The 24,526-nt window shown below is 43.8% G+C and overlaps 2 protein-coding genes across 4 annotated transcripts in view; one reads left to right on the forward strand and one right to left on the reverse strand.

Moving 5' to 3' along the window:
• Positions 1-3,385: 3,385 nt before the first annotated feature.
• Positions 3,386-13,697, reverse strand: ALG11 (ALG11 alpha-1,2-mannosyltransferase). The gene is made up of 4 exons (XM_006065751.4): positions 13,548-13,697; positions 9,714-9,944; positions 6,103-7,034; positions 3,386-3,694 (listed from the first exon to the last, which is right to left on the reverse strand). Exons 1-4 carry the CDS (start codon positions 13,589-13,591, stop codon positions 3,402-3,404), a joined length of 1,500 nt encoding a protein of 499 aa, XP_006065813.3. The 5' UTR covers positions 13,592-13,697; the 3' UTR covers positions 3,386-3,401.
• A 158-nt stretch (positions 13,698-13,855) lies between these two features.
• The window catches only part of ATP7B (ATPase copper transporting beta), a 71,703-nt gene continuing 61,032 nt past the window's right edge, over positions 13,856-24,526 (forward strand). Inside the window, exons 1-2 of one of the 3 annotated variants that reach the window (XM_044926789.2) lie at positions 13,856-13,988; positions 14,571-14,675. In XM_044926789.2, the coding sequence (XP_044782724.2) occupies positions 14,622-14,675 (54 nt within the window). In that variant the 5' untranslated portion in view covers positions 13,856-13,988; positions 14,571-14,621. Of the gene's footprint in view, positions 14,262-14,570; positions 14,676-24,526 lie in introns of all 3 variants that reach the window. The other 2 variants (XM_044926788.2, XM_044926787.2) reach the window with 2 other exon arrangements.

Below are 24,526 nucleotides of genomic sequence, written 5' to 3' on the forward strand. Positions count from 1 at the left end.
TTAGGGTGGGTAATTAAGGTAAGAAAGAGGGTAAGAATCAGCAGAAGAAGAGTGGAGATGAAGGGTAGATCATAGGGGCATAATTTGACTCTAGAAATATGCACAGCTTCTTGCTGTAACTTAAATTTTTTTTTTTTTTTTTACTATAGTTGCTTTACAATGTTGTGTTCGTTTCTGCTGTCCAGCAAAGTCAATCAGCTATACATATACACAAATCCACTCTTTTTAAGATTTTTTTCCCATATAGGTCATTGTAGAGTACTGAGTAGAGTTCCCTGTGCTATACGGTAGGTTCTCATTAGTTATCTGTATTTCATATACAGTGGTGTGGAAAGTAACTTTTTCATTGTACCCATTGACAGATTTAGCAGACATACTTTCACTTATTTATTCATATCATAGTTCTGGAGTCTAGGGTACATTTGTATAATTAAATACACAAATATTCTGAAAGCACTGATCATCACACTGGCCCCTATCTCATAATTTTGTCTAGAATATGACTTTGGAAATTATCCTGGAAATTATTAAAGTGTATGAAGCTCTGCAGTATTTTACAGGTCTGAAATAGTCATTAAAAAAATCTATTAAACCTGACAACCTACTTTTCTTGTGGGCACATGAGACAAAGATAGTTTTTGTTTTGCCTTTAAAAACTTTTTTTCTTTAAAAAATATTCTTGGCATGGGTACTTGGAAATAGCGGTGGTGGTTTATTTGCTAAGTTGTATCTGACTCGTGCAACCCCATGGACTGTTCCTCTCTGTCCATGGGGTTCTTCAGCCAAGAATACTGGAGTGGGCTGCCATTTCAGTAGGTAATAAAGAATTCACAACTAAGCGACTATGTGAGGGGTGGGAGACTATGTGAACTGGGAGACTATAAAGGCGCCATACTGGGAAAAGAAAGTAATAAAACCACTTCTTTCAATCATATTTGGATACAGATAGATTTTTTATCTATTAAATCCATATCATATTTAAGATACAACTAGATTACTATACAAAGAATATGTAAATCTAGTTTATTATGCACAACTAGAAATGAAATGTGAATCACCAGTGCTGTGGGTTCAAAACAGCATGTTTGGACCACTGAAAAGCAACATCTTATAGGAATTAAAACTCACTCAGTTTCCCCACACAGACAGTAGCTGATATACTGCTGTGTCATTCTTCATATCAGGTATTCAGAAACAAATGTTTAATACTGTGCTAGGAACACTGAAAGAGAACCTACTAACATATGCACATTATAGTTTCAGTGATATGTTTGTGATAAAATCATTTTGAAGAAATGAGTTTAAATAATATTTTGTGAAATTTCTTCCTTTACTACATCCTCTACTTTTGCTCTGTCCATTTTCTCTTTAGTCCCATGATTTTCCTTGGGTAGATGGGTAGGCTGAGTGGGCAATGGTCATGGATGTTATCTCAAAGAAGAACTATAAGGGAAGAAAAAGCACTGAGCTTTTTGCATCCAAGTGGTAATCCTGATTTTGTCGTTAACCAGCTTTGGGATGCGGACGGAACTGAAGTTCTTCACCTTGTTCCTGTCTGTAAATTTGAAAATAAGAGAAACGTGACTAGGGAATTTGTAGGGCTCCTTCCAGCTCCAGTTCCAGCACAAGGCCACTCGGGTACGTCACCATCCCTGGGCTCTGTTTTGGTGCTTTTTGGTCTGATGACAGAAGACGGCCGGCAGACAACACATCAACGATGTAACTGGAAGGAGATAACAAAGCTGGCTGGTTCTGTGAATGGACAAGAGGCGACTGGAAACGAAAAGTTTACCTCTTTCACATGCCCCTAAGACAAAGATGTGTCAGACTGTGAAGGAGGTCAATTCACTGAACCAGAAGGAACTGACTCTGTGTGGGGCAAATGCTGAAAGTTGTAGCTCTCAATAACCATATCTGCACACACATATCTTCATTTTTCCATGCTAGTTATCAGTTATTCAGGATAGAAGTCCTGTTAAATTACACTGATTCCTAGTTACTGGCTTAGTAACAAGAATTTACCTAGGGTCATAATGCACTGATAAAGATAGGAGTACAGAAGACATTTACCACATATTGTTACCTTTAATTAAAGTAACTTTGTAATTTTTAAAGTACTTTCACATACCTTCTGTGTTTTGTGTTTTCATTACAATTATGAAAGGCAGGAGGACAGCCAATACATCTCCAGGTTACAGGGAAAGAAGCTGAGACTCAGAAAAATTAGGGAGCAGCTTTTGAGACCAAAGGTCAGATGTTTGTAGATGATGAAGCTGAGGTCAGGTCCAGCTACTCTTCCTGCTAGTCCAGTGCTCTATGCAAACTGCCACCTCGTCACCCTACAATGCATGATGCTGATTACAGAGACCGTGGGGATGGTTCCCCATCTTACATCATCACCATCTGAAAAACAACTTATCGAGATGTTCTGACTCAGACCTCTTAAGTGACTTTAAAAAGCTGACTTCTAGCCTCTGGGATGTGAAAATGGTAAGGCATAATGAGAGGGCTGTAAAAACACACCGACAGCACTAAAGAGAAAATTATTTTCACAAGTACCTAGTGATGGACAGGGCTACTTACACGCCCAGGCACAGCCACAGAGCAACCAGTCAGCCTGTCTTTTGACTATCTGCTTTTAGAACATTATTAAGCCTGCTGAAAGTTTCTGTTCTTTTAAGAGGATCATTAGAGGTATTCAAAAAGTTTATCCACAATATTGTTTGAATTTAAATGTACCAGAATTTTTTTGTGTTCCCAACATATCAGAACAATTCTAAAGTACTAATCAATTATTAGTCATCCATTTTTTTTTTCAACATTTCTGTTTTTTCTAAAGGGAAATTCTCTTTCCTGGTTTCTAAAGTAACCTGACAAATAGAATGTTTAAAATAATGAATTATACCAAAATTAAAATTGTTTCTCTTTTAGAATTTGAGCCCAAACCCTAATCTAAAATTTTTACATTTAAACTATATAAGGTTACCTTTCCCATTTAGGTAACTTTGCCTTTTTCCATTGAAATAAAAACCTTGGCTATATGTACATACTGCTGAGGGCCTTGCTTATGGATAAGCAAGGGCCTTGCGTAAGGATCAGTTCAGTTCAGTTGCTCAGTCATGTCTGACTCTTTGCAACCCCGTGGACTGCAGCACGCCAGGCCTCCCTGTCCATCACTAACTCCCAGAGTTTACTCAAACTCATGACCATTGAGTCAGTGATGCCATCCAACCATCTCATCCTCTGTCATCCCCTTCTCCTCCTGCATTCAATCTTTCCCAGCATCAGGGTCTTTTATCACAAGGAATGAGTTTAGAAAAATATTAACATATGAAGAGATGTTCATATTAACATATGAAGAGAAAAATATTATCATACAAAGATGTTTATACAAAACATCTTTAATTTGTACAGGTGTGGCATTTTGGGAATAATCGTTCCATAGACGATAGGAATGTCACTTCAAACTCCTGATCGGAGAATCTGCTTACGGATGCACGGGCACTGTTTCTGATTTGGAGCCTCTGTTCTGCAGACATGGAAAGAATATGGGCCATAGTCTCAGCATAGCCCTCTTCACTTTCAGCCAGGAACCCAGTCCTCTCGCCGTGGTGAGGAATGACGATGTCGAGCTTCGGGCCTCCCGAATTGTGTGCGAGGACAATCATGCCAGCTGCCATACACTCAACAATTCCTGAGGAACAGAAATCAAGTCTTTTAAGTCTCTAAATGTGCTCATAAGAACAAGGACGAGCAGAATCCTTTACAATTTCAAAAGACTCGAGCAATTTAAGTAAATGTCTGTGTTTTTCCAAATTTACTCATTTAACTTCTCTGGTGCAAAATAAAATGTAAGTTTTTCAGTTTTCAAGGCTTCACAATAATGCTGCTTTGTTCTTTATTAAAACCGACAAGTAGACACAAGAATTGTCTAAAAAAAAAACCTACTGCAGATAATAAAACAAAGAAGACAGGAGAACGTTATTAGCAGGATGGTAGATAATAGATATTAAAAGATAAAAGGGGTAAAAAAAGATAAAAACAAAAACCCAGTATGTTAAGAGTTCAAATTACAGCACTAGGAGAAAAAAAGGAAAAAAGTAAGCCATCTGAGTGACACATTCTAAGTAAGGCTGGTGTTTATGTTACTGCTTGGGCCCAAAAGCAGCTGAACTACATCAAAGTTTTGGTTAGTCTCTGCCAATGATATAGCTGAGGACATAAACCTGGCCTGCCTTTCTTACCCGTTTCTAGAGAGAACTAAGCCCTTCAGCAAATGGTTGAGGTGACTGCTTTCTTACTTCTCCAAAGGAGGATACAGAGCTGCTATCATCCCAGCCACACAGGAGAAATGGAACCATCACAACTCTCTTCAACACTGGTGAATCTCTACAGAACAGAATCTTCTGCTAATGCTTTGATTTGAACTCTTATTTGAAAAATATGAATTACACCATTCTCTGTTCAAGGCTGGGTACCATTCCTCTGTCTTAGAGACTTTGACCTAATCAGTTTTACTCTCTCCAAAAACTTCCACTGCTCCCTCTCTACTGGCCCTTCCTATCAGCACTTAAGCTAGTTCAAACTCCTAAAAGCAGTCCCCTGTGAGCGAGTGCACACACACCCACCCTGTCTCCAGGTCACACGTCCTTCCCTGGCACTGTCTCTCCTTCCGTCTCTGTTTTGCAGACAGCTCGGGGCCAGCGTGGTCTGAGCTCGCCAGCACTCAGGGCTCCCTCACCGCCCCCGGGCCTCTACCCACTGCTGCGCTGACACCGCTCTCACCCATGGTGAAGCCCACCATGTCTTCATCTCGCCCAGCATCTCAGCAGCACTGAACCCTTCGCTGTTCTCCTTCTCCCCTCAACCCTCTCCTCCCGTGGTTTCCACGACTGCTCTGCCTGGCTTTCCCCCCTTCTCCTTCACTGGCTGCTCTTCTGCCAACTTGTGACCTGTCGCTGTTACACTACGGGCAGCCTCTCGCTCTCCAGACTCTCCTATGCCATCCTGGCCACGGCCACAGGGCTGCAGTCACTCACTGCACAGCTCCTCACTCTGCGTTCCCAGGTCAGGCCCCTCTCCTTCCTTCAGACTCACATAGGCTACAGCTGCCGGACACACACTCACACGCCCCACAGCCAACTCCCACTCCACGTGCTGGAGACTCAGCGCCTCACCGGCCTCTGCTCTCAGCTGCCTCTCTGGGTGAAAGTCTCCACCCATCACACGGCTGTCCAAACCCAACACCTGAGGCCATTCCAATGATAGCATCAAAGAATAAAAGAACCGAAAGAATAAAAGAACCATCAGAATCAACAAAAGAATCCAAAGTGACTGGGAAGAGCCCACCTGGGGACGGGGGTTCTCAGCTCCTGGGGCACAACAGGATCACCTGAGGGGCTTTACTAAATCTCCACCTGCGCCCACCCAGGGATCCTGATGTGGGCCTTGGGTGGGGGGCTAGGATAAGGTCCAGGGATCTGAACCAGCACAAAGACAGGGTGAAGTGTGGAGAGAAATGCGGGAGTTAAGAGCAGGCGCTGTCTGGATTAGAATCTGCCCTCTTCTCTTACTGTGGGACTGGGCAAGTTCTAAACCCTCTCTGTGTCGTTGATAAGATGGAAATAACCATAATACCTATCCAGTAAAGTTCTAGAGAGGATTAAATCAGATAATACTTGTACAGACTTTGAAAGTAACCACCATACAGTGAGTGGTCAAAAAATATTATCATTGGTTAAATGTTTTGTGTTAGTTGCTCAGTCACGTCTGACTCTTTGTGACCGCATGGACTGTAGCCTGCCAGGCTCCTCTGTCCAAGGAATTCTCCGGGCAAGAATACTGGAGTGGGCTGCCATGCCCTTCTCCAGATCTTTCTGACCCAGGGATCAAACCCAGGTCTCCCGCAATGTGGGCAGATTCTTTAACATCTGAGCCACCAGGGAATATGTTTTACAGGGTCTCAAATGAGGAAAACAAACTTGGTGGACTCCGGGAAGAGACTGAGGACTGGATGAAATCAGAGTACTATTATTTTTTCAAAACCACCGAAAATGTGTTATCTCATTGCACCACCACAAATTGTTTAGAGCACAAACTCACCAATCCCAAAATGCTCGTTCCACATGGTATGCAGACCAACTGTTGCTTCAGACAAGTAATTCTTTAACTCATCAAACGGAATGTTTATTTTAAATTCCACATCTTCTTGAACTCCGAGGTCCTCAGCAAGCCTTCTCAGTTGGTTTACCCTGAGTTCATCATCTTGGTTACGACAACCTCCAATGAGCACAAGTTTAAGTGGAGGAAGAGATTCACTCTCCTTCTTATTCAACAATTTAGCAAAGGCTCTGATCTGCAAAGGATGGTTCTTTTCAGGCCTGAACTGGCCAATCGAAACCAGTAAGTGTTCTGAGGTTGCCTTCTCTTCATGTAAGGGAAGATCCAAGAATGTTTGCACATCACAAGGTGGATAAACAATATTAGTGCAGTTTCCAACCTTCCACAGTGAGAGAATATGGTTCAGTGTCCAAGAAGAATTGACCATGACGATGTCACTGCAAGAACCAACAAGCCCATACATAAAAGCAAATAAATAGTAGTAGATGAGCTTTACTTTGCTGAGAAAAGGATTCCTGGTAATGAAGGCTGCGTTGTTAAATCCCACATTCTGATTCTTCACGACGGAGAGCATGTCAGTGCTGATGGTGGGGTAATGAACGTAGCTTCCAACTCGGCAACCACCTAGATACTTAAACAGAGGAAGTGTGAAAGCGTAGCCCATTGAATCAATGTAAACATCGGGAACACACTGCATCAGAGCTTCCCAGCCCAGAAAAATGGATCCCAGACTTTGGCCCAGCAGTGTGAAATGAGGATAGAGTGAATCTTCCACAAGGTAGCGCTTCCTTAAGAAAACAAACTTCACTGGGCGAGTTAACCTGATGTTAAATCTTCTGAACGCGCCTTCCAGTATCTGTTGGCCACTGACGTCGGCATCGCCAGTATAAACAACATAAAGTGCTTCTGGATACCTAAAATAAGGTAAGAATTTCAGTAGTTTAGGTGCAAACAAGCAAAGCATTGTAGATCATCATTTTTCTCATGATTGTAAAGAATCTTATTTTCAGACTAAAAAAAATGTTTTCCACTGAATTTATGACTCCACTCTACCTGGGTCTTTCACTGCCCTATAATTAAAACGTAAGTCTTCCAAAGGAAACTTCTAGTTCTTTGCTATTCCCTCTACTAAGAGTTTTGCATATAGCAGACATCAACAAAATAGCTGATTTATGAATGAGGCATTTTCATTCTTAAGAAATGTTCAAAAATGTTATTTTGACAACTTTCTCAGTATTAAAATGGTGATTTAGCCTGTGCTCAGTCACGTTCAACTCTTTACGACCTCAAGGACTATAGCCTGCCAGGCTCCCCCGTCCATGAAATTTTCCAAGCAAGAATACTGGAGTAGGTTGCCATTTCCTTCTCCAGGGGAATCTTCCTGAACCAGGAATCGAACCCACATCTCCTGCATTGTCAAGAGGATTCTTTACCACTGAGCCGGTAATGAAATATTAATAAAATATTCATAAACAAGAGTTAACATTCACGAAAGGTAGTTAACATTCACTAAAAGTATCTTTGAGGAGGGCATGGCAACCCACTGCAGTATTCTTGCCTAGAGAATCCCCATTGACAGAAGAGCCTATAGTCCATGAGGCTGCAAAGTCAGACAGGACTGAGCAACTGGGCACTGCACAGCACAAAGGTATCTTTAGATAGGATCATAAATGCTAAAGCATTACTCAGGGATTTTTTTTTTTGGTCTCATCATTTCTTTAACTTTTTATTTTGTACTTGGGTATAGCTAATTAACAATGCTGTGACAGTTTCAAGTGGACAGTGAAGGGACTCAGCATTCTCCCCCAAACTCTGCTCCCATCCAGGCCGCCACGCAACATTTACTCAGGGTTTTAATCTGAGAAATGCACAAAGGTTTTAAAAGCTGGGCCTTGAGCCTGCATCACAATTATATATAATGAAAATATAGAAAAATACCTTCTTGTGATTTTATCACTTTGGCCACACTGTGGTTGTGTTTACAATTATTCTGAGTCATACAGAGAATGGGGAGACTGAATGAAAATCCAGTGTCCTGGATCTCGTGTCGAGTCAGGAAAGATTTGTAGGAATTAACCAAGGAGAAACAGGTTGTTTCAGGAAAAACAGGAACACTAGATGAAAAGGCAAGGAATCTTATAAAGGTATGTGCCCTGAGTTCAGTAGGCTGGAGCAAAGTATGTGTGAGGGGGCTGGGGAGGGATGAGAGACAAAAAGTGGCAAGAGAAAGATGCAAAAGTATCTTCCATGTCGTACTCATTATTCGGAGTTTTTTGGTTTGTGTGTTAGTGAGTTGGAGGAGTAATAGGGGTCGCTGGGGAGTACACGTACAAATCTCATGACGCTGGACCACTGCTCTCACGAGTTCAGTAATCCAGAGAAAAGGCTAATGCACACTGTCCTGAGAAGGAAAGAAGAGCATGCGCCAGAGCAGGGAAGGCTTCAAGGAGGTGGGAATTAATACAGGATTTAAGAAAATTCTCTGCATTTAGGGAGTTATGGGAGATGACAGAGGACACACAGAAATGGTGGCGAGAAGCCAAGATGGGGCTTAGCGTGGAGAAACAGAGAGCCGAGGGCATTACTCATGAGGACTTTGAAACTGAATGAAGGGCGTGTGCCAGGAAGTAGGGTCACCATGGATAGATAACAGTCTTCCTTGTATGATGAAACGATAATGGAACCTGTGTTTTGCTATGTTTTTTCTTGTGGGACTGGAGTGGGGACAAGGAAGCCTAAAACATTAAAAGATGTGTAAAACCAAATTCCTTCTATTAAATAACATGGTACTTTACTTAAGACTATCCAACTGGTAATGGTATGAAAATCAGAATAGATGCTTTCATAGAGAATATTTGCTGTGTATCACCACTGACTAAAAGTATTCAGATTTAAAGTATTAAACACTTCATAGTATTTGGTCAATTTCCTTTTATTATTCAATCTCCTCCACATACTCTCCCAAGGTGACCAGTTATCCCCACTAAACTACGCCATAAAAGTGCAGATACTTTCTGTTTCTTTATCATATCAATGGTAAAGATAAACTTCAATGGGATATTAAAAAACGATTTATTTATTCGTTTATTTTTGGTTGCACTGGGTCTTAATTGCTGCACACGGGCTCCCTCCAGTTGTGGCTAGCTGAGGGCGCTGTTCTTCCTTGTGGTGGGTGGGCTGCTTACAGCAGCGGCTTCTCCTGTTGGGGAGCACAGGCTGTCGGCGCGTGGGCTTCAGCGCTTGTGGCGTGGGGCTCTAGAGCACTGGCTCAGTAAGTCGTGGCACACAGGGCTTAGTCGCTCCGCAGCATGTGAGAGCTTCCCAGACCACGGGTTGAACCTGTGACCCCTGCACTGGCCGGCAGATTCTCAACCTCTAGACCACCAGGGAAGCCCTTAAATAGGATCTTATAAGATAGGTCAGCATATGAAAGAAGTGTTTCCTTGCTAAAGAACAGTTTAAAAAAGGAATCCCTGGCTAGCAATAAGTACTAGAAAAGACACATTCTGGGTAATGATTTTTTAAAAACAATTAATAATTTTTTAAAAACCAGTAATAATATACCAAATTAGCTAAGAAAGATGCATACCTACTTTTTCTGTAGAGCCCTTAAGGCACACCATAACACTCTTTCTCCTCCTCCGCCAGCATTGCAGTACGGATGGAAAAATGCAATCACCGTTTGATTTTTCCCAGTTTTGCTAGATGACGCTGACTTTTTCTTTCTCTGTAGCAGCAGTCGGATTCCCCAAAGGATAATAAGTAAACACACACACAAAGTTCCACATACAAATAGCCCGGGGAAGAATAATGAATAAAAAAACCTGAAACGAGAGGGGAATGGTGAAAATGGATATCATGTCATTAAAAAATGGTCCTGATGAACCTATTTGCAGGGCAGCAATAGAGACAAAGACATACAGAACAGACTTGTGGACACAGCACAGGAAGGAGAGAGTGGGAAGAATTGAGAGAGCAGTGAAACATATATTGGAGACGGAAATGGCAACCCACTCCAGTGTTCTTGCCTGGAGAATCCCAGAGATGGGGGAGCCTGGTGGGCTGCCGTCTATGGGGTTGCACAGAGTCGGACACAACTGACGTGACTTAGCAGCAGCAGCAGCAGTGAAACATATATGTTACCTATGTAAAATAGACAGCCAATGGGAATTTGCTGTATGATGCAGGGAGCTCAACCTGATGCTCAACCTAGGGGGTGCGATGGGGTGGGATGTGGAAGGGAAGTTCAAGTGGGAGAGGACGTATGTATACGGATGGCTGATTCATGTATGGCAGAAACCAATACAACATTGTAAAGCAACTATCCTTCAATTAAAAATAAATAAATCAAGAAATAATAGGAAAAAATGAGAGACTACAAATTGAAGTCTAGTTTCACATAACTGTTTTATATATTAGTTCAGTTCAGTTCAGTCGCTCAGTTGTGTTCGACTCTTTGCGACCCCATGAATCACAGCACGCCAGGCCTCCCTGTCCATCACCAACTCCCGGAGTTCACCCAGACTAAAGCCCATCAAGTCAGTGATGCCATCCAGCCATCTCATCCTCTGTCGTCCCCTTCTCCTCCTGCCCCCAATCCCTCCCAGCATCAGGGTCTTTTCCAATGAGTCAACTCTTTGCATGAGGTGGCCACAGTACTGGAGTTTCAGCTTCAGCATCATTCCCTCCAAAGAAATCCCAGGGCTGATCTCCTTCAGAATGGACTGGTTGGCTCTCCTTGCAGTCCAAGGGACTCTCAAGAGAATTCTCCAACACCACAGTTCAAAAGCATCAATTCTTCGGTGCTCAGCTTTCTTCACAGTCCAACTCTCACATCCATACATGACCACTGGAAAAACCATAGCCTTGACTAGATGAACCTTTGTTGGCAAAGTAATGTCTCTGCTTTTGAATAGGCTATCCAGGTTGGTCATAACTTTCCTTCCAAGGAGTAAGTGTCTTTTAATTTCATGGCTGCAGTCACCGTCTGCAGTGATTTTGGAGCCCCAAAAAATAAAGTCTGACACTGTTTCCACTGTTTCCCCATCTATTTCCCATGAAGTGATGGGACCATATGCCGCAAAGTTTTATAGCTTGTGAGTCTAACAAAATACTCAGCTATTAAAATTCTAATGCTACAGAATATCTAATGTCAAAAGTGCAAGTCCCCTTTAATTCCACAGCATACTGGCAAGTCAATGTACTTTTTTTTTTTTAATCAGCAGTAAAAATCAATGTTGATTCACCTTTCTCCTAATTATTAAAGGATTAAAGGATTAAAATAAATTTAATTATTAACCTAAACAAGATATGACTGGGAATGGCTTCTGACTCCAAGATGATAACATGTAATCCAAAGAAATATGTCTTCCGAATGGTGAATATTCCACAGTTCAAAGTTTGGTGAGATACTAAATCATTTTTCTTCTCTCACTTCACCTCAAGTAGAACAATTTTTGAAGGAAGAGGAAATTTAGATGTCTCCAATTCTATTCTTTGGAAGGAATGATGCTAAAGCTGAAACTCCAGTACTTGGCCACCTCATGAGAAGAGTTGACTCATTAGAAAAGACTCTGATGCTGGGAGGGATTGGGGGCAGGAGGAGAAAGGGACGACAGAGGATGAGATGGCTGGATGGCATCACCGACTCGATGGACGTGAGTCTGAGTGAACTCCGGGAGTTGGTGAAGGACAGGGAGGCCTGGCGTGCTGCAGTTCATGGGGTCGCAAAGAGTCGGACACGACTGAGCGACTGAACTGAACTGAATTCTATTCTGAGTGCTATGTCTGATCTGTTTACACCACCCTGAAACCACTGCTTCCCTAAATGTTTCTGAACCTGTTATTTTTTTTTTGTTTTCTTAGCTGCCATGCAGCTTGGGGGATCCCTGAACACTTCCAGAAAGTGGAAGTGTGGAGTCCTAACCACTGGACTGCCATGAGTCCCAGTCACTTGTTTTCTTTGAGGCAAAAGTCAATTCCTTCATTTTCCAGAAAATACCTACTAAATACTGAGTCAAAGGAATCATGGTTTGTCTGTCAGTTGTTCTTCCAAATAAGAACTGTGTCCTCTAAAAACAATGTCTACTTCACCTTGCAACGTAGACAGTCATACAAGAGGTTTTCCTTAAGACAACTATTTTACTCTGGTATGGAGAAGTGCTTTATGTGTTCAATCCATTTTGTCATATAGAATATTATAAAGATATGTACTCAAGGGTTTAGATTTAACAAAATTAATAATTTTTACCGCTTCATCAAGGACATTTTAAAGAAAAACTGGCTTTATCAAGTGTATGGAGGTGAAAAACACAATGACTGCTAGTCCAGTTTGAGAACACTGCCTTGATTTGTGCTAAGTAGTGGTTTTATCCTCCAAGACTTGTGCACTACCAGTGCAAATGTCAACAAAACAAAAACTGTGTCCTCTAAACATTATATCTTAACATTATATGAAAATAATTTTTACCTAGAGGAGTCGCTGAAAGGGCCTTAGGTCTCAGGTGTCTACGAACCACAATGAACCACAATGAACCACAATTTAAGAATCACTGCTGCGAAGAATGGACAAAAGTTTGACAGAAGTGGTAAGACTGGCCACTTAACGTTTGGAATATATCAGTTCATGAAAGCAATATTATCTTAAATAGTTAGCTTTCCTTTCCCAGGACAAGACAAGAAGCTGTTTAATTTAAAATGTTGCTGACTCACAGAATCCCAAGATTTCCATGACATTTTCTTCAAATGACTTAAGTGGGAAAATAAATGTGATAGGATTTTCAAACCGAACTATTCAACTTACAATCAGAAAAAAATCATATTAATCACTAGTTAACCCAGTTCTTTTGTTTTCAATTTGTTAGTTTCAAAGATACACATAGAGGTTCTATGAAGAAATTTATCAAACATCCTACCGTACTTGTACATCAAAACTACCCACTTAGAATTTGCTTAAATATAACTAAAATGTGTCATTAAGTATTTATTCATATTTAAGCACAAGACTTTAAAAAGTAAGTGTAAAGGGCAAACTAAGACAACAGAAGATCCGGTTTCTTCACCAAAAAGAGCATGATAGAATGGAGAATGAATTCGTGGGTCAATCATAAAGGAAAATGAGGAACTAATATGAATAATTTATGACAGACTAATTGGAGCGAACACAAGAGAAAGGAACAGCTAAAGCAGAGGGAAAGCGAGCTCTCAGAGAGCAGTGAGGCAGTGAAAGTAAACGCGGTAAACCGGGTCTTCAACTCAACCTTCTCGTGTATCCACCAAGACCCCAAAGGGAATGCACACTAGCCTTGAGAAAATAGCTTAAATTCATGACAAGGAAAGCCCCTGCCCGCACACATGAGTCGCACTGGGCAGACACGTAGCACTTCAGTACCGAAAACGCCTGCGAGCCTACACCACACGCTCCTCACCTCAATAACTCACACAAGCACCAACCCCTTTCAGCAGCCGCCATCTTCCGCCGACCCTCGAACTCAGGAAGCGTTTCGTCGTTCCCCTTCTCTATTGGCTCCTGAGGAACCTTGCGGCATTCCCCCCGCCCACACGGGGCCGACTGTGCACCTCAATTGGTTGCCGGTAGTAGCTTCCCACGGCCCTCCAGCCAATAGAATCTCCAGGGGAGTGGACAAGTTTTCCGCGTGGCGTCCTGGGTCCCGGCCCCCTCGTGGGTGGAGCCGTAGGGGGAGTTGGGCATGGGGAGGGCGTGGCCTGTGATGGACAGTCGGTGCACCCGCCCTCGGCCCCCACCCCCACCGAAGCCCCGGCTCCGGCGCCCCGGCCCCTATTCTAGAGCCCCGCTGCCGGTCGGAAACCAATGGGAGGCTCTTGCGCTTCTGGGATCGATTTTCCAGGTGCGGAGTTCACAACCGCAGCAGCTGCAGCGTTTCTGATCCGCGGAGCCCTGGAGTCAGGCGCGGAGCCCCAGAGGGAGCTGCGCAGAGCGGACCCGACGGTGACCCCCGCCACGCCGCACCTTCCAGGCCGGCAGTGGGCGAGCCTGGGGATCTGCATCTCCGGCCCGGGTCTACGCGGCTCGCCCTGGCTCCTTCTCTCCCTTGGCACACGCCCAAGGCTGAAGACAGACCGAGGCCAGAGCGCACCGGTCCAGGAGGTAGCGGAGAATGGTGAGGGGGGACGGGCCCGCCCCGCCTGGGTTCAGCTCGGCGGAGTACACTCGGGCACCTACAGGCCCGTCTCCGGGTGTGGGTGCGAGTCTCCGGCCCACCCTCCCCTCAGGCTCTCATCCCTGCGCCCCCCAGGGCCAGGGGCAGAGTGGCGCGCAAGTTTGAATTAGCCGGTGGGGGTCGAGCTGCAGATTCCGCCTCTGAAATGCAGGTGCCGGATTGGGTTAGAACCGAACCACGAGGATGCCACCCACGGAGCGCTCCTCCTCTCCCTGGGTTTTAACACCGCGTTTCTCGTCCCCTGACCAGGTGACCTTGGGCTCCGGGCTGAATCACAGAAGAAATTAGTTCCTCCGCGAGATGAAGCCAGAGGAGGAGAGACCGATTACGGACCGCGAAAAGGCCAGTCGGAGAGTGAGTTACTTTCCCGGGGTGCTGTGTGCGCACACCTGCCTGGAGCACCTTCGGCGCTCACCTACTATCCTTGCTGCGCTCGGCGCGTGGTGTGCGCGGGGGAGGCTCCTCGGCGCGTGGTTTGTTAGAGAACACCCTTTAGAAAGGGCGTGCTATTAACTGGTTTTCAGTAACAGTTTAAAACCCAACACTTTTCTGTTCGTCGGATGTTGAGGAGTTTGATGCTGGAGAGGTAAAGTGAGAGTTGACTTGTTTTGTAAGATCCCTAATTGCCCAGTTCGAGTAAATTAGCTGTCCTGAAAAGTTCTTCAAGAATTGGTGCATCGACCCCTTCATGGTCTATCCACGTCCTGTGGTGGTGTTTTGTTGTTATTGTTTGTTTTTGAAGAACTATTTTGAGTTCATTTAAATTATGCAAGTAATTTAGTGTAGTCTCTTAAAAACAGGACACAAATATTTAGCACGAAAAGCAAATCTGTTTTCCAGTGTTTTTCTGCTCATGTTCATAGGTCTTCATTCATTCAGCAAATACTTACTGAAAACTTAATATTTCTCAGGCACAGTTTTGGAAAAGGAAATGCAGTGGTGTTCACATATCTGTTATGTTAATGCATATCTATATCTCCAGAGAAATCTTTAGGTTCTTGTGTATGTGGTTTTAGAATATTTGTTAGTATTAATCGCTTAGTTGTGTCCAGTTCTTTGCGACCCCATGGACTGACTGTAGACTGCCAGGCTCCTCTGTCCATGGAATTCTCCAGGAGAGAATACTGGAGTAGGTGGCCATTCCCTTCTCCAGGGGGTCTTGCCCACCCAGGGATCTGAACCTGGGTCTCAGGCATTGCAGGAGGATTCTTCACCATCTGAGCCACCAGGAAAGGTTTTACCTAAAGGAGATCATATAGTGTGTGTGTGTGTTTTACCTAAAGGAGATCATATAGTATGTGTGTATGTGTGTTCCGGTTTCACAGTATATTTTGGAGATTGTTTCATGTTAGTACATAAGTATCTATGTAACTTAGTTTTGAGAGAGTCATTTCCTAGGCAGGTTGATAAGGAGCCTAGGGGTCCCCAAGGAGAGAGGGGTCTGGAATTCTCAAGGAGGAAGAACAAAAAGAAAAAGGACAATATCCTGCCTGAGGACAGTCTCTGGATTAAAAACCTGGCTAATTCTGTTATCTTAAAATGTAAATTATGGGAGTAGGTCTGGTGAGGTCTTTATAACCTCTAGACATTCTTTGGATTCATTGGAGAGTATATAACTTCATTGCTAACACTAGCAAGGGGGTACTCTTTCTGCCCCCTTCTGATGCCTATGTCAGAAGCTTTCTCAATCTCCTTTATACTTTAATAAAACTTTATTACACAAAAGCTCTGAGCGATCAAGCCTCATCTCTGGCCCTGGATTGAATTATTCTCCGGGGGCCAAGAATCCTGGAGTCTTTACGTGATTCAACAACAACCTTTCAGTTTTACCTCTGCTCAGTATGGATGCTCCATAGTGTATTTCTTCTTTTCCCATGGGTAGACATTCTGATTGCTTCTATTTTTTCTCTCTCACAAATCGTGCTGTAGTGGACATTGTTGTAGGTGATTTTTCATGCTGACCTTTGAGTATTTCTCTAGGATAGATACCTGTGCTTAGTCACTTCAGTCGTTTCCAACTCTCTACAGCCCTATGGACTGTAGCCCCACCCTAGGCTCCCTTGGCCAAGAGATTCTCTAGGCAGGAATACTGGAGTGGGTTGCCATTTCCTCCTCCAGGGGATCTTCCTGACCCAGGGATTGAACTCAAGTCTCCTGCATCTCCTGCATTGCAGGCAGATTTTTTACTGCTGAGCCACCGGGGAAGCCCAGGGTAGACACCTAGGCCAGGATTGCAGATCTGAAGAGTAGACTGTACCTTTCCTACAGATTGCTGAAATTTATTAGACAGCATTATTGCACTCCCTTTTGGGGTGAAATTCATCTAGGCCCTGGTTGTGTAGAAAGGAAGGAAAAATGGACTATGGATGGGCAGAGAGAGGCTGCTCAATAGTTTATTCTTACTGGGATGACTCTGCATTTAATGGAGAAGCAGGGAGAGCACCTGTGGGGGAGGGGCAACTCATAGAGAAGAGGAGACTTAAAACTCTTAGGGTGCTCTCACCGCTCTGTCCAGTAAAAAAAATCCTTATCTGCCAGGGTCCAGCCCCGGCTGATCCAGGGTATTCGAAGGAGAGACGGCGTAGGCGAGGGTCAGGAAACAACTGCTTAATTAAACGCTAATTAAGGATATAAAGAGTAATAGAATAAGGATAGCTCAGTAGGAAAATTCAGTGGAGAAAAGAGGCTGAGTAGCTTGGTTTACACCGGAGACCAATAAAACTTCAAGACAAGAAGTTTGCACCACTTACGTAGGCCACAGGCGTCCTTCCGTTCTCCCGAAGGAGAGGAGACACTGAGACCTCCCGGGTCGGATCTTAGAAGCCCAGGCATAATTAGTAAGCATGGTGGGTTCCACGCTCCAGATGGAGACTCAGCCAGAGTGAGAGAGAGACATGGGGAGACCAGTCTTTCGAGGAACTGATCCCAATTCTTTATTTTTCATGGTCTACTTTTATACACTGAGATGTTATGCAAAAGTCACACGGGGTCAGCAGTCCTGACTTTTATCAAAGTCAGGTGCTTCATACAAATGTATACAGAGGTCTTAGGGGTGTTACATCATCTTCTGGCCAGGGGGCCTGCTGACAATTTACGACCCTCTCCTTGTGACAGCGGTCAGTCAACCAGGACACTTATTTCTCCAGGGGTGATTATTCTTAAAACAGATGCCACCCAAATAAAGTTACATTCCTATAGGGTGAGGGTGTAGTGGGTTTTAGTTAAGGAAAGAATTTACTTAGCCTAAGGTCTAACGTGATTTATATCAAAGGTTAATACTTATTTCTTCTATATATTCATTAATGTGTGTAAGGGCAGGGGATATGGAGACTTAGCAACAAACATTGGCTCAACAAATGAAAAAACCCTTCACCAATACAATTTCTAATCAGCCCATTATACTTACACTAATAGCTTTCTAACTTTTCTAAGGAACCTGTTTTTAGAAGGTGTAAAGCATCTCGTGCCTCTCACGGTTGGGAGGCTGTGAGCAATCACATGTGGTCAGACAAGCCTGTCAGGCAGGCTAGAGAACCTTCAGAGGAGTTTGTAGGTTAAAACACTCTTGTCACGCCCAGGAGTTTTTATTAACTGGAGCTCTAGGTTAACTCCTTCTCCGAAAGAGGTGGTGGGGGACAGCCCCCCGTAAAGTCAGAGGTGTAGGTGAGAGCACAAAGTAGTAAAGTAGGCAGGCTCTGGTTATGGGGGTAGATGCTCGAGGATTTCCAGGGGGACTCCTGAGGCTCGATCCCGCCTTTGCGGATGTCGAGCCTCCTTCCTCATGACCTTTGCCATGGGCGGAGTGCCTCACACCGGCCCCCAACACTTATCTTTCCAGATCAAGCTCGAGACCTGCCTCTTCTTGAAACTCTGTAACTGTCTCTGTTCATGCCACGCCTCACCCTCTTCTGGATTCCACTGATAATGCTGCCAGCCAGCATTATTGAGCTTCCTATGTGCTGAGCATTGTGTTGAAGCACTTTCTGTTCCTCTCTGTACACGCTCATTTAATCCTCACAAAAACTTTTGATGTAGGTATTTTCTCGTCTTCACCATTTATTTGACAGTTTGTTTCAGTACAAGCATACCTTAGAGATACTGTGGCTTCGGTTCCAGACCACCACAGTAAAGCAAACAGGCTTTGTTTGGTTTCCCAGTACATATAAAAGTTACGTTTACACCATGCTGTCGTCTGTAAAGAAGGCTGAACGCCAAAGAATTGATGCTTTTGAACTGTGGTGTTGGAGAAGACTCTTGGGAGTTCCTTGGACTGCAAGGAGATCAAACCAGTCCATCCTAAAGAAAATCAGTGCTGAATATTCTTTGGAAGAACTGATGCTGAAGCACCAATCCTTTGCCCACCTAATGCGAAGAGCTGACTCATTGGAAAAGACCCTGATGCTGGGAAAGATTGAAGGCAGGAGGAAAAGGGAATGGCAGAGGATGAGATGGTTGGATGGCATCACCGACTCAATGGACATGAGTTTGAGCAAGCTCTGGGAGATGGTGAGGGACAGGGAGGCCTGGCGTGCTGCCGTTCATGGGGTCACAAAGAGTAGGACACGACTGAGCTACTGAACAACAACAACAAAGTGTACAATAGCATTATGTCTAAAAAATGTTCACATCCTAATTTAAAAATAACTTGATTGCTAAAAAATGCTAACCATCATCTGAACCTTCAATGAGTCATAACCTTTTTGCCAGTGGAGGGTCTTGCCACTACCAGCTGAGAATTATCACTCACCACATGATTCTACAAGTATGAAGTCACCAGCCCCTGCAACCGTTGCCCTTCAGCACGCTCTGCAAAGAGTTTAGGGCAGAGATCAGGAATGAGGTACTCTGTGCTCTCAGAAAACTAGCAGAACAGGCCTTCAGATAGTTAGATACTTTCAGGAGATTTTATGAGCCCAGTTTCTTGGATCTTCTCATACCTAGGAAAACACTAAAATCATTAGTGGAGACCTCTGCTCCATGTGACTGGCAGCAAGCAACCGTCTCGAAAGATGTGTGCTTAACTGCATGTATCCCCCTTCCCTAAAGTCATATATATATGCTGACTCCCCCTACTGTGCAGCAGTTCCTCAGAGCTATCTCATTGTAGGCCCACATGAAACTTAACTCACAACTCTCAGTCTGAGCTTTTTTTTTTTTTTTTTTTGGTCAATACCTCATCGTTAATGGATGCTGACCGATCAGGGTGGTAGTCCTGCAGCTGGTAAGGGGCAGATCTGGGATTGAGTCCCAGCTTGGCCTTTCTTGCTTTCTCAGATATGTATTTTCTTCCAAACTTACTTGACAATTGGTCATATACCAATTGCCTTTGATCAAACTTTTCTTTGCAATATAGTTTTGAACACAGCTTTCCTTTGCAACTCTGCGCTTCTTGAAAGTAGATACCAGGTTAGAACCATTTAAAAACTACTCTGCACAGCACATAGTAGGTGCACCACAGTGGCTCTTGAATAAAGAATTAGACCATGATCCCCTCCTCTGGTCTTCTCTTCAGAGGCCTCCCCGTGGGGCGGCAGTGACCCTTCCTGAATAGGAGGTGGCTGGTGACCTGGCCATTGGCCTTCAGTCCACGAACACTGGAGCACCTTCTGTTCACTTGTGGGGGCCGAGCAGAGGGATGCAGAGATGAACAGAGGTCTGCCCCATGCTCTTGGAGCCGGTGGTCATAGGTGCTGGAGCAGAGGTGTCCTCACAGGGTAGGTCGCACAGACAAGGGTGACCGGCCTCTCCTGTGAGGGAGTGGTGCAGAAAGCACTCCGGAGGCAGTGGTGAGGTCCTGGAGGAGGAGTGGGCGTTGGTGGACTCACAGTGGACTGGAAGGAAGGATGTTGCCAGTGGAGACTAGCATGTACAAAGGCCCAAGGACAGGACTGGAAGGATGCATTTGGGAGGCTGTGAGTGGCTTGGAAAGTGATTATGGAAGGCCCGGTTTTTCAGATCAGGAGTTTGGACTTTACGCCCAAGATTGGAGAGTTTGAGCATAGGACAACAGTCTTGAGACACTCAAGGGAGTGGGAGCTGTTGGAACCTTGCTAGAGGCCTTGGACAATGACCTGCAACATCCAGACTGCAGGTGGCTGAAGAGCCTAAAGAGGAACTGGGAGATGGCTGTTTTGTCCCTTTTTTTGTGGAGCCTACACTCCTGAGGGTCCTAATGTCAGAGGCCGGTGGTTATCCTGACAGCCCCAACAGAGCACATTTGGTACTGTAGTAACTGGGGAATACATTGCAGGGGTGTGAGCATGCTAGCTTTATAAATGTGTTTTTATCTGACATGCATTCTCTTCTCCATTGCAAGCATGGGGATGGGCCAGCGACATGAGCACTGTTCACTGATAGCATAGCGTAGATAGCGAGGACATATCCAAGATCAAGTGTGTGCAGTGTTATTTCTATCTGTAGAGTTGGAATCACTGCCAAGTGGAATTCTGGAATGTTTGTGACTTTTTTTTTCTTAATTAGGTTAAAGGAGAAAATCTGAGCAGATCAAAGGTTGATGAGATAAAAGTAGAGGGCAGAGCAGAGAGTGACTCTTTCATTGTGATGTAACTAACTCTGCAAATAGGAGTTTTAAAACACCAGTAATTGTGAAATCCATGGTGCTTGAATCTTGTAGCAGCTTTGTTGAAAGCCGGGTTCCTCCCCAAACTAAAAGCCACCCCCAGCATCGGGCATTAGAAACATTTAAAATTCATTGGGAAATTGCTATTATAAAAGTAATTTGCCTCTATAACAAAAATCTGGAAAATAAAGACCAAAAGGGGCAGTTTTTACTTCTATTCCTGCCACTCTCAGGATTGTTAAAAAAAAAAAAATTCAACTGAGTAAAGATCTAGTTGGTGGGGAATTCCCTGGTGTTCCAGTGGTTAAGATTCTGGGCTTCTAGTACAGAGGGCCCGGGTTCCATCCTTGTCAGGGAACTAGACCCCACATGCTGCAAACAGGAGTTCACGTGCTGCAACCAAAACTCGGTGCAGCCAAACAAATAAATTAATTACAAAAAAGATCGAATCGGCTTTATTTAATTATTCACGAATCAGTCAGCCTCCTATCTTCACAGAAAGAAAGGGGCTCCAAGGAGCTGTACAAAGTGGAGGACGTATAGGCATAGGAGAGACAGGGCAAGTTAGTTATTCTAGCAAAGAGACGATTGTTTCAGGTCAGGTCACCTTCCTATTGGGGAAAGCAGGGGTCTGTCAGGCAGATTACTCGACTAGTACTGCCCAGCTGGTTGCAGATGTGACTGGTTGAAGGTCATGCTGTTCCCGGAAGAGACTGAAGGTGCAGTTAGGTTACATATTATGTTTTGTTTGCTGATGTGGGGTTGAGCGTAGGTGACTCCCTACGGGGTGTGTTGTTTCTTTTTTAACAGGATGACTGTCATAAGTCCGTTTGTTAACTTCCTTTGTTTGCTTTTGTTGCACTAGCTGTTGGTTTTTAGAATTAAAACATACCTTCTTGCAATTCGAAGAGAATCGGCATTTAACATCTTTGTCATATTTTATCCCAATGTCTTCTTCATTTTTTCCCCCTCTAAACCCAGTGGTGCCAACATTATAGATTAACAGTTTTAAAAGCTGTCTATCAATGGGTCTGTTGTTGTTATTATTACCATTATTGAGTCTCTGGCCTCTCTTTCTCTGTCCCGACAGACTCTTGGTTTCGTTTGAATAATTCTTTCACTGGCATGCTGGACTTTCTTGTCCCTCCATCCTGTTGCTCCAGTATCAGCATACAAACCGCCCTCTCTCCTCACCGGAGCCACAGAATTGCCACGGAAATTCAGGCAACCGCGTGGCCGTTGCCCCTGACAATTTGTTTCTAATCCCGGTGGTGCCTGCAAATGCCTTTGTCTCATTAGTCAACCTGTGAGTCAGTCTTTCAAGCCTTCGCCACCGGCAGCGAGCCCTCTGCTCAGTCTCTGTCTTCCCTTCTTCTCAACAAATGGCCTCACTTCTTACCCGGAGAAAATTGACACCACCGCATGTGATTTTCTTCAACTTTCTGCCTGTCTCTCTGCACCTTCTCTCCAAATTTTATGTAGCTCTCCAGTCTGTTTTCACTTGCCCATCCCTCGTCTCAGGAAGCCCACCTTCCCTTCAAGGTCCTCCCATCTTCCTTCCTCTCTGCTGGTTCTGGAGCCTTTGTTGGTCTGATCGGGTCTTGCTTTGTCTTCTCTTCGCCTCTAGTCTTCCCCTCTCTCTGCAGGCTTTTCTCCTTCAGCCTTATAAAGCCGTCCATCTGCCTTCGCCCTGAAGTCTCCTGGCCTCGTGTCTCCCGCTGGCTGTTGTACTACTTCTGTCTCTCCTCTTCCTCAGCCTTTGAGGAAGAATCCTCTGTACTTGCTTGTCTCCACACCTCCACTCACTTTAACACCGTCCCTTTATTATTATTAGTTTATTGAATATAAAAGACGTTGATATATAAACATGTACACATACATAGATAGTTATAAAGCATAATAAACCAGAGAACACCTGGCCCAAGAACAGGAGAATTATCAATGTCATGGCTTCTTGGCATTGAGGGAACTCAGCTATTCCCTCCTTGGCTTCTTGTGTCACCCGGAGAAATACCCACTACAGAGGTAACTACCAGTCTCAATTTTGTGCTTGTTGTAACCCAACTTTTTTGGGTGTGTGTGTGTGTGTGTGTGTCTTATCACATATATGAATGCCTGAACGATATATTATTTAGTTTTTTGGTTGTTTCTGAGCTTTGCGAAAATGATATTAAAGTGTGTTTAGTTTTCTGGGGCTAGCTTGTCTCAGAAAAACACTGTTTCTAAGATCCACGGCGGTGAGTGTGCTGTTGGGAAGGTAGCACATTTTATCCATTCTCCTTGAAAGACTTGGTGAGCTTTGTAGGTTTCTGCAGTCTGTCCACTTCTGTTGCCTCATCACGCTCCCAAAATCTTTTTTGTTTGGGCTTCTGTGAATGTCAAAGGCATATCCTCTCTAATTCTTATTTTAATGGTCTCTCTACTATATTAAAAAAAAAAAAGCTTGATTGAGATATGATTCACATACCATGAAAATCCCAGGTATGTGCAAACATCTTCACAATCAATTTGGGGACATTTTCATCACCTGAGAAAGAAATCCTACCCACGCTAGCTATCACCGCCCCCCACCCCCCCACCCCAATCTTCCCACGACCCCTGTGCCTGAGCAACCTCTACTCTACTTTCTGTCTCTATAGATTTTCCTATTGTGAACATTTTGTATAGATAGAGTCTTTGTCTTCTTCCTGATCTTAGGGGGAAAGCTTTCAGCCTTTCACCATGAAATAGCATGTTAGCTGTGGGTTTTTCACGCTCTTTATCAGGTTAAGGAAATTCCCTCCACCTCCTAATTTCTTGAGTGTTTCTATATGAAAAGATTTTGGATTTGGTCAGATGTTTTCTCAGTGTCTATTGAGGTAACCATGTGTCTTTTACTTTTTATTCTGTTGATATGATATATTGTTGTTTGGTCACTAAGTCGTGTCCGACTCTGCAACCCCATGGACTGTAGCCCGCCAGGCTCCTTGGTCCATGGAACTTCCTAGGCAAGAATACTAGAGTGGGTTGCCATTTCCTGCTCCAAATGGTGTATTACATTAATTCATTTTTGGATGTTAAGCCAAACTTGGATTCCTGGGACAAATCCTACTTGGTCATGGCATGTAGCCCTTTTTTATGTGTTGCTGGATTTGGTTACCTACTATTTCATACAGGAATTTTGTGTCCATATTCATGAGAGATACTAGATTGTTTTTCTTGTTTCTCTTGTTTTCTCGTCATGTCTCTTCTGGTTTTGATATCAGGGTAATACTGGTCTCAGAATGAGTTGAGAAGTGCTCCCTTCTTACAAATGTTTGATAGAATTCAATGTTGAAGCTGTCTGAGCTTGAGCTTTCTTTTGGAGGAAACTTTTTATTATCACTAATTGAGTATCTTGTTACAGGTCGGTTCAGAGTATCTATTTCTTGAGTCAGTTTTGGTAGTTTGTGTATTCTAAGGAATTTGTCTGTTTCATTTAAGGTATCTAATTTGTTGGTATATAGTTAGTTGTTCTTGGTGAAAAAGCTGGCTTGAAACTCAGTATTAAAAAAGCTAAGATCATGGCATCCGGTCTCATCACTCCATGGCAAATACAAGGGGAAAAAGTAGAAGCAGTGAAAGATTTTAATTTCTTGGGCTCCAA

This window comes from Bubalus bubalis, chromosome 13 (assembly GCF_019923935.1).
Source record: "Bubalus bubalis isolate 160015118507 breed Murrah chromosome 13, NDDB_SH_1, whole genome shotgun sequence".
In the NCBI taxonomy this organism is placed as follows: Eukaryota; Metazoa; Chordata; class Mammalia; order Artiodactyla; family Bovidae; genus Bubalus; species Bubalus bubalis.

Excerpts from the sequence above, each read along its gene's own strand:
- ALG11 (XM_006065751.4), bottom strand. The coding sequence starts at position 13,591 with ATGGCGGCTGCTGAAAGGGGTTGGTGCTTGTGTGAGTTATTGAG. Across the intron at positions 9,945-13,547 it reads TGCTTGTGTGAGTTATTGAG|GTTTTTTTATTCATTATTCT; the intron begins GTGAGGAGCGTG and ends CTCTCGTTTCAG. Across the intron at positions 3,695-6,102 it reads GAACGAGCATTTTGGGATTG|GAATTGTTGAGTGTATGGCA; the intron begins GTGAGTTTGTGC and ends TCTGTTCCTCAG.